General features: G+C 38.0%; 2 protein-coding genes across 4 annotated transcripts in view; one reads left to right on the top strand and one right to left on the bottom strand.

Annotated features, from left to right (window-relative positions):
* The window catches only part of LOC311287787 (uncharacterized protein), a 449,286-nt gene that overhangs the window by 388,092 nt on the left and 47,379 nt on the right, over positions 1–13,815 (top strand). The gene's annotated exons all lie outside the window — the stretch shown is intronic.
* LOC311286329 (uncharacterized protein) lies at positions 2,656–13,382 on the bottom strand. Of its 2 annotated transcripts, XR_014626533.1 has the most exons (4): positions 13,238–13,382; positions 7,453–8,558; positions 3,161–3,218; positions 2,656–2,881 (listed from the first exon to the last, which is right to left on the bottom strand). XR_014626533.1 is itself a non-coding variant. In XM_084402495.1 (2 exons), exons 1-2 carry the CDS (start codon positions 13,293–13,295, stop codon positions 7,468–7,470), a joined length of 1,149 nt encoding a protein of 382 aa, XP_084258621.1. In that variant the 5' UTR covers positions 13,296–13,382; the 3' UTR covers positions 6,262–7,467. The 2 variants fall into 2 exon arrangements, 1 of the variants encoding a protein (XP_084258621.1); XM_084402495.1 differs by lacking the exons at positions 2,656–2,881; positions 3,161–3,218 and having other exon boundaries at positions 6,262–8,558.

Consider the following 13,815-nt stretch of genomic DNA (forward strand, 5'->3'; position numbering starts at 1 on the left):
TTTTCCTCGTCGAATTACTGTCACTCTACATACGTCATCTGGTATAATTGAAGCGATTGGCTACGAGCTACTTACAGGCGCATTTGATAGACATTCGTAGCGCCCAATAAATGGCTCTGGGCATTCGTAAACCACGCCTCAAATACGAGAAAATGCACATGTAGTTCCCAGACCAAGGCTGCGTTCGAAACCGCATACTCAATGAGTAGGTACTTAATTTCAATAAGTATGAATGCGAGCCGGACATCTGCCATGTTGACATTATCATGTGACCCACAACGCGTTATCACAAGCGCAACAACTTAAAAGATTTGAACGACACGTTCGTTTGTGGTCTTTCTGAAGAAACTGCTGCACATTTATTTTGTGAATACATTTAGGGTTGATTTGAGTTCTTATATTTAACCCTGCTAATGTGACCCACCGTTTTATCCTTAACGATATTATTTATTTTTATTACGAAATCCCAAAATTGTCATCTCTTGAATATGTTGCTAATTTCTTTATTTTATATCCAAACATTTTCAACCACAAGCAAAAGTGCCAATTACTGCTTTCAGAGCCATAGAGAGAAAGAGTTACGACACTCTTTGATGTCGCCGCTATGGCTGTCACGTGGTTCATGTAAGCCCCAATAGTTCTAAAACATACGCTGGCTGTCATGCTCTTCTATGGGACAGACAGCAGCGATTGCATTATTGAACGGTAAATATAAAATAAAACACACACCCAAGTACTTTTTCAGCTGTTATTGCATTATTGCATTTTGTTAATGTCAGTTTTGCATTTGGAGATAAGTTTTAGGCTATATTTTTGGAGGGAAAAGCTTAAGTGTTCATGTTCGCATGGGTAGTAGCACTGGCTTTAGCGGCTCTAACTTAACTTTTCCATATCATTCATCTGATGATGGACGTCTCATGATATTTATTTTAGCACAACTGGGCTGTATTAGGCTATTGATTCCCGTGATTTTGCTTATAACTTTTGATTCAGCCATTAGCCTACCTTCGTGATCACGCAAAGAGGTCTGCCGTGGTGGTCCGTTCAGAGTTCGCTTAAATATTTTTTATTAAACAATGACAGACAACAAAAATGTGTGTTTGTGTGGGTGTGTGTGAACAAGAAAAACAAAAACCAGGGGCAGGTGATCCATGAAACAGACAGGACTGGTGATCCCATAACAATCCTAGAGGTCCAGCATTGTTCTCACAAGCCGCTTCACTCAAGACAATAAAACATAATGAAAAGTTAGTATATCCCAAAAAATTTAATTAAATAAAAGTTGCTATAAAGGTGGTAGTGATTCATTACCGAACTCTTACTGTCACAGCTGACGAAGTCGCACTAGCTAGCAGGCAGTGCTTGAAAATTGGTTGAAACAACCAACATAAAATATAAATAATTACGCTGTGCATATACAAATGAAGACCAGTATAAGCATCGCAAAGGGCCTCTGATACAACATAGACAGTTGACAAATCAAAAGAGGTCGATATTTCAGCAACTTAACTCTAGAACAACTCGACGCGCAGCAATGTAAGTGAATGGTGTCCAACGCCAAAATGACGGTGTTTAGAACTATTCCGCTCTTCAAATCCCGGAAGTAGGCGGTTAAAAGCGCCGCCATTATTTACAACGGAGGTCTATGGGAGTGTCGCAACTCTTTCTCTCTATGGCTCTGACTGCTTTGTTTTCCTCTTTTTTTGTTGTTGAATTTAACTCTTTTCATCCCCCAGGCCTATAAATAACAAAAAATGCTTCTTTTTTTTTTAAATTTATTATAATGAATTATTTAAGAAAATATATATTAATATATTCAGCCTTGTAGGTTATTTTTTCCTGTGTATAAAATATCATATTATGTATGCAAACCCATGAGATATATATATATATATATACCTCATAACATCAGTAACTTGACAGCCAATGTCTGTAATGTCTGCACAAAGGGCAGCTGTGAAGATTCGCCTTTGGAGAAAACTGTTGATTTTATATGCGAAAAATTTAAGTATCATTAATATGTATGTCATATGAAATAGCTATGCATGAATACACTCTAGATGTGTATATAGTGAACATATCTACATTTTCATTCAAACAATAAATAAAGCATTAATTAAATAATTATATTTTATTTACTGACAACAGTGTTTTTTTTACAATAAATTAGTAAAACAATGAATGAAAGTCACCATCACACAATAAACAAATGCATATACAAGTCAACACATGAAACAAAGCTTTATTCAAACTACAATCATGTATGTAGGCTACAGGCGCTGAGGTTGTTGCGTGATGTGTTGTGCTTCACAATCTGAGGCAATAAGGGCAGGTGGAGTGATGGAGGGTCTCGTAAGGGCTGGTCTCGTAAGGGCAGGAGGAGTGATGGAGGGTCTCGTAAGGGCAGGTGGAGTGATGGAGGGTCTCGTAAGGGCAGGTGGAGTGATGGAGGGTCTCGTAAGGGCAGGTGGAGTGATGGAGGGTCTCGTAAGGGCAGGTGGAGTGATGGAGGGTCTCGTAAGGGCAGGTGGAGTGATGGAGGGTCTCGTAAGGGCTGGTCTCGTAAGGGCAGGAGGAGTGATGGAGGGTCTCGTAAGGGCAGGAGGAGTGATGGAGGGTCTCGTAAGGACAGGTGGGGTGATGGAGGGTCTCGTAAGGGCAGGAGGAGTGATGGAGGGTCTCGTAAGGGCAGGAGGAGTGATGGAGGGTCTCGTAAGGGCAGGAGGAGTGATGGAGGGTCTCGTAAGGGCAGGAGGAGTGATGGAGGGTCTCGTAAGGGCAGGTGGAGTGATGGAGGGACTAGTCCATGGCACCATCTCCAGGATTCAGCTCTGGGCTCCTCATCCTCAGTGCTCACACCAGTCTGCAGAGATTTCAGATCCTACAAAAATGCACAAACATAACACAAAAGCAGTAATTTCAACCGCACAATGTCATTTGATTTCAGTATTATTTAGAAGACAAAAATGCTTTTTTTCACAAATGCCGCCATCATCTTCCCTTGCAGGTCCTGCTCCACCACAAAAGCTGTGCAGCAAATGCACAGAAATCAAGAATCAGAAAAGTGCTGTAATAGCTCTGTTTGAAATTACAATAATTAAAATAAACTACAACTTAATATTTAAATAGATTTTGTTATTCATTTCTGTAGTATACTCACTCAAAGCCTTCATGAGCCACTCTCCAGCGGATAAACACACACATTTGTTCATCTGACCCTGTAACATCCAGACAAGATCCATGTTACCTCTGAGATTTATGAGCTCAACACTACATTTACATGTTGAGGTTGTTTTAACTTTTTTTCCAACATAAATGTTCCTCAATTTATCAACAGTACTATGGACAAATAAAATAGATAACTTCTGTTTAGTTACTTTATAGATTTGTTCTACATAATAGCACACATTCATCACTCAGATGTCTATTTCATGTTGTGATGTGCTCTTCTGCAATACTTACTGAAGATTTTCCTGTCAGATGTAAATAGATATTTAAAATAATCGTCTTTAAGATGTATATGGTTTATGTAAATCCACTTTAGAGACGTAACTTACGTGTCTTTACTGGAGCTCCCCAGTTAGCTATAACGTTACATAATAAAACGTGTTTTTACAGCAAAATCACAACTATACTATACTGTGTAACGTCTTTACACCTCCAACAATTCAACAGTTTACTCTACAGTTGTTCAACACATGCGATTTTAGCACAAGGAACCGTGTTTACTCAAATTTGAAAGCACCCGCGTCGCTGATCACTGCGATGTTTGATAATGACGTATCCTCTCGCGTGGTCTCCTGGTATAGAAAAGTATCCAACGTTGAGCACTCAAAAATCTGTGCGGAAGCAGTAAGCCATCCTGGAACTTCTCGTCTACTCTTTTGTGAATACTAACGTACTGCTTCCTTCACGTACTGTTTTAGCCTACTATATAGTAGGAAAGTAGGCATATTCGAACGCACTTAAGTTCGAATCTCGCGATAATTAGTACGTCACCCAGGTAATTCTCGCCTACTCTTTTGGATTCGTACATACCTTTTTGCTCGCCTACTCTTTTTCCCATACTAAATAGTAGGGAAGTATGCGGTTTCGAACGCAGCCCAAGTCTCAAATGAGACTTGGTCTGACGTTAGCCAGGCTAGTGGTGTCTACAGAGACCGCGTTTTTTTACAGTGTTTTCAGGGGACAGACAGCTAGCGGATAGTGAGGAGATGTTTGCTGTATGTGACAAAAAATGTTTTGGCCTCAAAAACGCGTGGCATCGCTTGGAGCACCTTTAAGGTTTTATTCCTACACTGCCTGGCCACTTCAGAAAGATTATCTGAGCTATGAACCTTCTCGAATATTTGAACCAGGAGTTCAGCTTTTTCTAGATTGTTGACAGCTATTTTGTCTCCACTATTCAACACTGGCAATTCATAATTCCTTCTGATCCCCTCCATTCTTCTGATCATGCCCCATACATCTGACAGTTGTACTTCTCTTCCAATGCTATTGCAATATTGCCTCCAAAATGTACGTATTGTTTTCCTTACTTTTGCCTGGGCCCTTTTATACAAGATCAAAGTATCCTGAGAATGATGTTTTTTGAGTTGTCTGAATGCCTTATTTCTTGCTTTTATAGCTTCTTTACAGTCATTATTCCACCAAGGTACATAATTGGTACATCTTACTCTTGTACTTTTAGGTATTATTTCCTCAGCCGACTGAATTATTTCATTAACTAGTTTATTATTAAATATATGTGACCTGATCCAGCAAAATGAGTCACAGTGACCCAAATTTCAAAACTGATATTTTGGTATTACTGGAAAGAGGAGACCATAAGCTTTCAAATGATATCCTAGTCAAAGTCATACCTTGAATGGTTGTAAATATATACACATTTGAATTATGGTCGTCTGCCCTCTTTTTCCAATTGAAAACCTGAGAAAATCGCTTTTAAAGTTTTTTGCCCGTTTTTTGTTGATATCTTTCAAAATCCATTGCATTTAAAGGGATGAACTATTTATTGTACAGCTTAATTTGACCAAAGACATTAATATATGCTATTATGCCAGGCTGAAGCTCAAATTATTTTAAAGTTTTTATTTGAATAAATAATTTAAAAGGCACTTTTACAAACACTTACTAAAATCAGAAAGATTGAACAGAGGTGCTACAGTTTTGCTTGAGAGAGGGTGTGTGTGTGTGTGTGTGTGTGTGTGTGTGTGTGTGTGTGTGTCTCTCTCTCTCTCTCTCTGTGTCTGTGTGTGTGTGTGTGTCTGTGTGTGTGTCTGTGTGTGTGTGTGTGTGTGTGTGTGTGTGTGTGTGTGTGTGTGTGTGTGTGAGAGAGAGAGAAAGTGAGAGAGGCAGAGAGACAAGGAAACCGAGAACAAATAATGTTAGCCTATGCAATCATATCTTTGTGTAGGCTAGTTGACAATAACAGTGTAACATATTCATAACGGATATACCAACAGTTAAATATTGGGTTAAAATAAATCAAACACATTGTAATGGATTCTCCTTGCAGATAAATACACTCACAGAATAATTGCACTCACTCACATCCATAACGTTACACGATAAATCATCAGAGGATGACACGTCTCCAGATCCAAAACAATCACTGACTAGCCTTAGCCACTCTTGATGACCAGCAGCAGAGCTTAGGTTAGAAGCCTCCAGTGAGTTCAACGCTTTTGGCGACTTTTTGGCGACTTTGCTCTCTTTTGACAGCGACATTTCTCAAATTAATAATATTTAATCTTTCTGAGGAGATCTGCTAGCTTGTTTACACAGAGCGCCGCGAGTCTGACAGGAGGATGGCTGGACCAATCGCGTGCCGGTCAGTCGAAATGGGGCTTCCCATTGACAAATGATCAGCGTTTGTGTACATTTCTAAGCTTTTTGATTGGTTCTATACAACGTGTAACACCATATTTGGAGAGCAGAGACGTTTCAGGGGATACCCGGGAAATGCTCAGAGGTGACGAGAGGAGTTGAGAAAAGCAATATTCATTTCCAGCGAATTTAGTAAAACTTTGTCAACTTTAATAGTCATTTAAATACCTTTACTCAATTATCTGGACTACGAAACTTTAGGAGATTATTTTTGAATGTCTGTTCTTTGAAATTTAGCACAAAAAAATAAATAAAATAAAAAATATTATTTCATTGTTTTTCCACATAAACGGCCCATATCTTAAAATGGAACGTTGCGACTTCCGACTCATTTCGCCAGATCGGGTCACATATTTACATCCATCTCTTATCACAAATTGCTTGAAAAACTTCCCAATTTACTTTCTCCAGTTTCCATCTAGGAATTCTCTTTTCCTTTTCATAGCATATCTTTGTGCCAATTTTAGTCATTACCGGGTAATGGTCACTCCCTAATGTAGTATGTTTGATCACACTCCATGTGCTAACCCCTGCTGTTGAACTAGATACAAATGTCAGGTCAAGTGCCGTTTCTGTGTTGTTTATACTATTATATTGTGTTCCTTCTCCCTTATTAATACATACCAAATACTTAATATCAATAGATTCTTCAATAAGTAGGCCATCTGCATCAGTATTATTACAGTACAGTACAGTACTACTATCCAGCCCATGTCTGAGAGGATTGAGTCTCTTCATTGATGATGTCTCTAATTGTTTCCCAGAGCAGCCCTTTCACATCTAGATACTTCTCTGCTGATTTAACAATTATTTTGATCCTTTCATTTCTGCTTTTGGTTTGTGCAGAACAATTTATTATCAATTTAAAATCATTTTTACTCACTATCAAAGTTTCCTCTTTCAATTTATCAGATTTCTGACACGTATCAATGTTTTTGTTCTTAATTTCAGTTTGTTTAGCCATGGTCCCAATTCCTGACACCGTCCTTGCGGGCTCTGCACAACTGATTCCTTGAACAACCTTGACTCGTTGCACTTCAACCTGCCTCTTGCCAACCTCACATCCTCGGTAAGCTGAACTATGTTCCCCTCCACAATTACAGCACTTCAGATATGCACCCTCTTCACATTTGCCATATTCATGATCACCACCTCTCTGTTTTCCCTTGCAGACCGCCACCACATGTCCAAATCTCTGACATTTAAAACATCTAAGTGGTGGGGGTATATATAGCCTCACGTCATAACATATATATCCAATGTAGACCTTATTCGGGAGTTTCTCCTCATCAAAAGTGATCATTATTGAAAGACTATCAGTTGTACTTCCATTCCTGTTTATTTTTAGACGTCTTACTTCACTCACATTTGCATTTTTTATATTTCCTTTCACATCTTCTACTGAGACGTTTACCTGAATCCCTGTCTCACACAAAACATGTCTTGCAAATTTTAAATCAATATATTGTCTTATCTGACCGAGCAGTCAGGATGATTTTCACATAGTTTTGGAGCAAATATTCTAGGCTACGTCATACAATTTTTGAAGATAACTGAAGGAACCTCTCTCCACATGGATCATGGTGATCCGGTTTCTCCACTGCATGGATCTTCATACATGAACATCTTCATACACATGTGTCGCTTCAGGTGACTTTTAAAAGAGAAAATCTCTCCACACTGATCACACGTGTGCGGCTTCTCTCTGCTGTGGATCCTCTCATGTCTTTTCAAATCTGCTGATCGACAGAATCTCTTGTCACAGTGTGAACACTTGTAAGGTTTTTCTCCAGTGTGGATCCTCTCATGTGTTTTCAGAGATGATAAGTGACTGAATCTCTTGTCACAATGTGAACACTTGTAAGGTTTTTCTCCAGTGTGAATTATCTGGTGCAGTTTTAAATCGCTCGCTGTAATAAAAGTCTTCTCACACGCAAAGCACATGTACTCTCTCACACCAGAGTGGATTTTCTCATGTATATGTAAAGTTTGCCGCAGTGAAAAACTCTTTCCACACACAGAACATGAATGTGGCTTCTCCTTCGTATGAACTGTATGGTGTCTCTTCAGGACTGATGCCTTAATAAATGTTTTTCCACACTGATCACATGTGAACGGCTTCTCTCCGGTGTGGATCCTCATGTGAATCTCAAGCCTTGATGATACTGTGAAACCCTTCCCACACTGATCACATGTGAACAGTCTCTCTCCGGTGTGGATCATCATGTGACGCTTAAGATATTGTTTGCTTGTGAAACTCTTTTCACACTGATCACATGTGAACAGCTTCTCTCCGGTGTGGATCCTCATGTGTTGCTCAAGACTTTGTTTGGTTGATAAACTCTTTCCACACTGAGTGCAGGTGAAAAATTTCTGTTTAGTCTTTGAGCCACTCAAAGGTTTTCCTCCAGGTTTGACATGATGTTCCTCCTTCACTTCACTCAGTTCTTCACTCTCCTCCTTCACTTCACTCAGTTCTTCACTCTCCTCCTTCACTTCACTCAGTTCTTCACTCTCCTCCTTCACTTCACTCAGTTCTTCACTCTCCTCCTTCAATTCACTCAGTTCTTCACTCTCCTCCCTCACTTCACTCAGTTCTTCTCTCTCCTCCTTCACTTCACTCAGTTCTTCACTCTCCTCTTCACTCTCCTCCTTCACTTCCTTTAGGTCTGACATAAAAGAATAAGTTATTTCATTTTCAGTTCAACAAAAACAAAAAACAATATGAAGTGAAAGGACATAAAAAGAGCTGATAATTGTGTTAGATATTAGTTTTATGCATTAGAATAATCAATAAAATTTTGTTTGTATTTTAAAGAGAAGTGTTACTTGTGTGTTTTCACTAGTTTGGATATTTATATTCGCTGCAGAGCTGATACTGAACGCTGGACGAGTCATTTGCTCAGCCGTAATAAGCGATTCTTTCAACATTCTCTATGAATGAATTAATAATTCCCTTTGAGCTAAATTGACCTCTCAGACCATTACAATGTAATAACTAAAGTACTTTCCATAAATGAGGTACATTGATCTTCTAATAATTATTTTTATTAGACATTATAGACACAAATCCCATGTTTCTGTGGCAAAGAACTATTACATATATTTGATCAATGAAACAATTATATAATGTAATGTTAGGGCTTTCAAAAGATTAATCGCATCCAAAATAAAAGTTTGTGTTTACATAATATATGTGTGTGTACTGTGTATAATTATTTTGTATATATAAATACACACACATGCATGTATATATTTAAGAAATATTTGCATACATATACTGTATATATTTATATATAATTTATATTACATATAAATACATTTTTTTATATATAAATTACACATTTTTCTTAAATATATACAAGCATGTGTGTGTATTGATATATACAAAATAATTATACACAATACACACACATATATTATGTAAACACAAACTTTTATTTTGGATGCGATTAATCGTGATTAATCTTTTGACAGCCTTAAAAAAATTATACAATACTTTTATAATGTTGATACCAATGTTTATATTGATATTTAATTTATTTTACTTAAAACTTTAATAATAATTACAGTCCAGTGCCCTACACTTTGGCCTTCATGCCCGTGAAAAAAAAATCATCGTACGGCCACAGTGGCCTGTGTGCCCTGGCCCTGTCCAAGTTCCATGTATAAAGCAGAGCATGTGAGCAGAGTGGAGCGGGAGCAAGCAGATCTTGGACAGAGCGCAGGACGGAGCGTCACCCTATTTCCCGCTCCAGTTTCGCTCCGCTCACACCACGAGTCTGGAGCATGCTCAGTCAAGCCTGACCCTGAATCCATCTGTCTTGCACAGTCATCAACAGTAGACTATTTTCAGTCAAAACTCAGCTCAATAATGGAGTTCAAAAAGTACTTCAAAAAGGAAAATGAGAAGTCATACAGGTGTAGCCTACTATTAATAAGTCGCTCCGGAGTATAAATCGCAACAGTCAAAAAATGCGCCATGAAGAAGAAAAACACATAGGCCTAGCCTAAGTCGCACTGGACTATAAGTCGCATTTATTTAGAAATTTATTTCACACACACACACACAAAAAAAAACAATGTTACAGACTGGACAGTTCTCCGTTAAGGACGTGAGCGCTCAAAGCAGCACTAAAAGACTGCTTTATAAAACTTTCACCGAGACCTCAAGCAGAAAGCACAAAGCCTGTCTTTAAATTTAATTTCGTTTTGTATTAATTGTATCTTAATTTTAATCAATGTTTCATCAACCAGTTGTCTGGATTTAATAAATTAGAAGTGAATATATTAGAAAATAGATAATCACGACACGAAGGCGCCGGTGAAACTGGAGCTTGTCTCATAAATGAACCGAAACTCAGCGTATAGCCTACTTGCCTCACAGACCTGAGACATATATAAAGCTTGAAATGTATACTTTTAAACAGAACAATTCAAAACGAAAGAAAACAGACTTCTCTCTTATGTAATTCGTATGAAATGTGCATTTCTCTCTGGCGCGTTCACTACTGCGAAGATCGCGAGTCAGCATCTTTCCAGCCGACACAGACATAAAATTTTTTTTTTTTAAATGGTTTATTAGTAAACAATTAAAATGTCTCCTGCTATATTTTACATATTCATAATCATTCATTTTGCCGGTTCGTTGTGACAGCTTTTAGGTGCTTTATTGGCAGCAGCGCCATCCTTGCATCGCATCAGCACCGAAAACATAGAGATTCTTTTCTTTTGGGGGCATTTTGTTTGTGTTTCTCAGTTGTTTTTAGGCGCGATGTTAGAGGACGCTGCTAATAAGGTTGCTAGTAGGCCCGTTTATTATTAATTCCGATTCACCAGATTCACGTTTATTATTATAGGCTAAAAAAATACCCCCGTTTTTATGCCGTTCGTATAATTTTATTTTGTTGTATTTATCCGCCACACCTTGAAGGCCGGTCTGTGAAAATATTGTCTGATATTAAACCGATCTGTGGCGCAAAAAAGCTTGGGGACCGCTACAAGTGATATACATGTAGATTTTTTTTCTTTTTTGGAGCGAGCGGGGGGCGATTTGAGTGGAGCGCGAAGCAAACTGCGTTGAGCGCTGAGCGATAATGATTGTGAGGGTCAGTGGCGTCATGCCCATTCAAAGTGAGGGGGCACGTGCCCCCTCAGATTTTTCCTCCCTGATAATTTTTTTGTCACAACTTTATTCCTATTATGCTCCATAATATACCAGAGCCTACAACGACTCAAATGTATTCTTCTGAATGTGTAATAAATCGGTCAGCATCAGCCCTTTTTCCTAATATGGTGTCTGTGTATCAAATCTAGAGCGCTACGCGCGTAGCGCTCTAGAATCTTTGCTGTGTATGTTCAAGCAACTCACTCGTCTCGCACGTTGAGCTGGCAATGTTTTACAGATGGTCTTGAAGTGGTAAGTGGGCAAAGCAACAAATCAGCATTGAATTAGTTATCGGATGATATTAAAAGGTAGTGGGATTATTTGTGGTTGACCTGGAAATTTTAACTTGATCAAAAAGTTTGATATTAGCTGCGAATTCAGAGCATTAACTTAAGTTGTGTCAGTGTAACGTAATCGATAGCTAGCCTAGTCTAACCGTAAACTAGTTGGCTAACGTTACTGCCATACAAAGCCATAGTAACGTTATCTGATCGGTTTTGAAACATCTGTTCTGTTTTGTCTTGTGTCAAAGTCTCCAGCTGGTTCAATTGTTTTCAGTTTCATAGAAACGCGGGTGTTAAATTTGTTGTAGGCTAACTGCAAAATCCAACCTAACGTTATCAAGGCATCGACTTGATGTTTCTCCCATAGGCTAGACTGTTATTCACGGTTCTTTACGGATCAGGCAGCTAATTCAAATGCAGTGAAAAAAGATAGGCAAACATTAATGAAGTAGACTTAAAAAGCTTTTGAATTTGAGCTTACAGTTCTTTTATCAACCTGTCTTTTACATAAACTTACAAAATAGATACTTTAACTTAGTCCTCAGATAGAGGAGGGTTGCTGCTAGCTCCGTTATGGTATTTCTGTCTAGAGCCCGACCGATATGGATTTTTGGGGGCCGATGCCGATGCCGATATTAACTCGAAAAGAGCCGATTTATAAGCCGATATTTAGATTTTGAAAATAAACTGGATATTAGACCCATTTCCTATAAACTGCACTTACACAACATTCAAAATATCTGCCTGTTCTATGTGGGCTATATAAATACAAACTTAAGATATGAAACGTAAAGTCCTTTGAACAAAAAAACAACAACAACAACCAAATCAAAGTTACCAGTTTTAAAAGACTTGGTTCATAAATATAACTTTGAATTGGACTGGAGACAAATTCTGTTAAGTTCTGATAAATAATAAGGACTGAATTAATATTTTGAATGCTTTTAATGGCATTTGTGTTGTTTCTGAATGCTTTTATTGGCATTTATGTTGTTTCTATTGTTGTGTGAGGGTGTATACCTTCTGGATGTAATGGCTCTCTCTCTCTCTCTCATTAAAAAATGTTTGTTTTTTTATTAAAAAAGTCATAATCCATGTCTTATTCCAAATTAGGATGTTATGGTATAATCTGAATGGGAAAACCATCGAATTGTACTCAATGGCCTTTGTGCCCTGTCATATGGCCTTGGTGCCCCTAAAAAAAAGAAAAGGTGGAGGCCAAATGGCCTTGCCCCTAAAATTACATAATTCCCACCCTGCCAGTCACACTAGACTTTTAATTCCAATTAATTCGCATGTGAACGTGGGACACCAGAAACACAAGTTTTGCTGCGTTCCAGTTCAAGTTGGAACGCCAATTAATTATTGTTCATTTATATCATTATCAAAATAGACATTTGATTACCCTATATAACTCTTTACATTATATTTTACTGGTTCATTTGGATTCTAGTGTCACTTAGAGTTTCACCCCGGCCAATAATGCTGATCTCACGGTCACAAACTCATAAGTCTGAATATTAGTCGGAGGTTATGACTAATATCATTTATGATTAATTAATACAACTTATACAAATAATCAGATATTGCTTAAGTTACACTTACAACCATATGTCAGCCATCCTGGAAATTGAATTGAATTGATACATAAAAAAACTATATTGAGAAATGTCCAACAAAAATTGCAAACCAAATACAAACCAGAGCAAACATTTTACTTCGTTTGACCTGATATTGACAATCAATATGAAAGTTTCCCCTTTACAGAACATTTGTTGAAATGTTCCCTGTATCCAATTTCATAGTTAAACTGCATATCTAAAAGTGATGAAGTGCTTGAATGTTTCTAACATGAATGTTCTTCAGCATCATGAATGAATGAAGAATAAACACCAACCTCTTTGTTCTTCAGGATCTTCAGTGTGTTTCATTCTGCAGGGTTCTGGATCACTCATGTTCTCACTGTCCTCTTTAATAAACTCAGTCTTTGCAGATTTCAGCTCTTCCTGATGCTCTGATGCTCGTCTTCACTTGTAGCTGATGGGAATATACAACATTTATTGGGGAATTACAGTGGGAGGAGCTTCACTGATGATGAACTACAGTGGGAGGAGCTTCACTGATGATGTGACTGCAGGGGGAGGAGCTTCACTGATGATGTGACTGATATGGGAGGAGCTTCACTGATGATGAATTACAGTGTGTGAGCTGTTCTAGCAAAATCAAAAATATATCAGTTTGTTTTTATGCTCATGGACAACAGAATATAAATAGTGTAAAATCGTCCATGTATAAACAATGTTTAGAAAAACAGTTATAAGCATAAACCGAGGTAAATCTACAGATTTGTCTCCAACAAATCCCCTCAGTCTGCTGACACCAATGAAATGAGCTTTAAGTGTCAATTTACAGGAGATCTGAAGACATCAGCATAATAAATGAGGTGAAAACAGGAACTATTGTCATGAAATAAAG

Source organism: Rutilus rutilus (genome assembly GCF_951802725.1).
Source record: "Rutilus rutilus genome assembly, chromosome: 1".
Taxonomy (NCBI): domain Eukaryota; kingdom Metazoa; phylum Chordata; class Actinopteri; order Cypriniformes; family Leuciscidae; genus Rutilus; species Rutilus rutilus.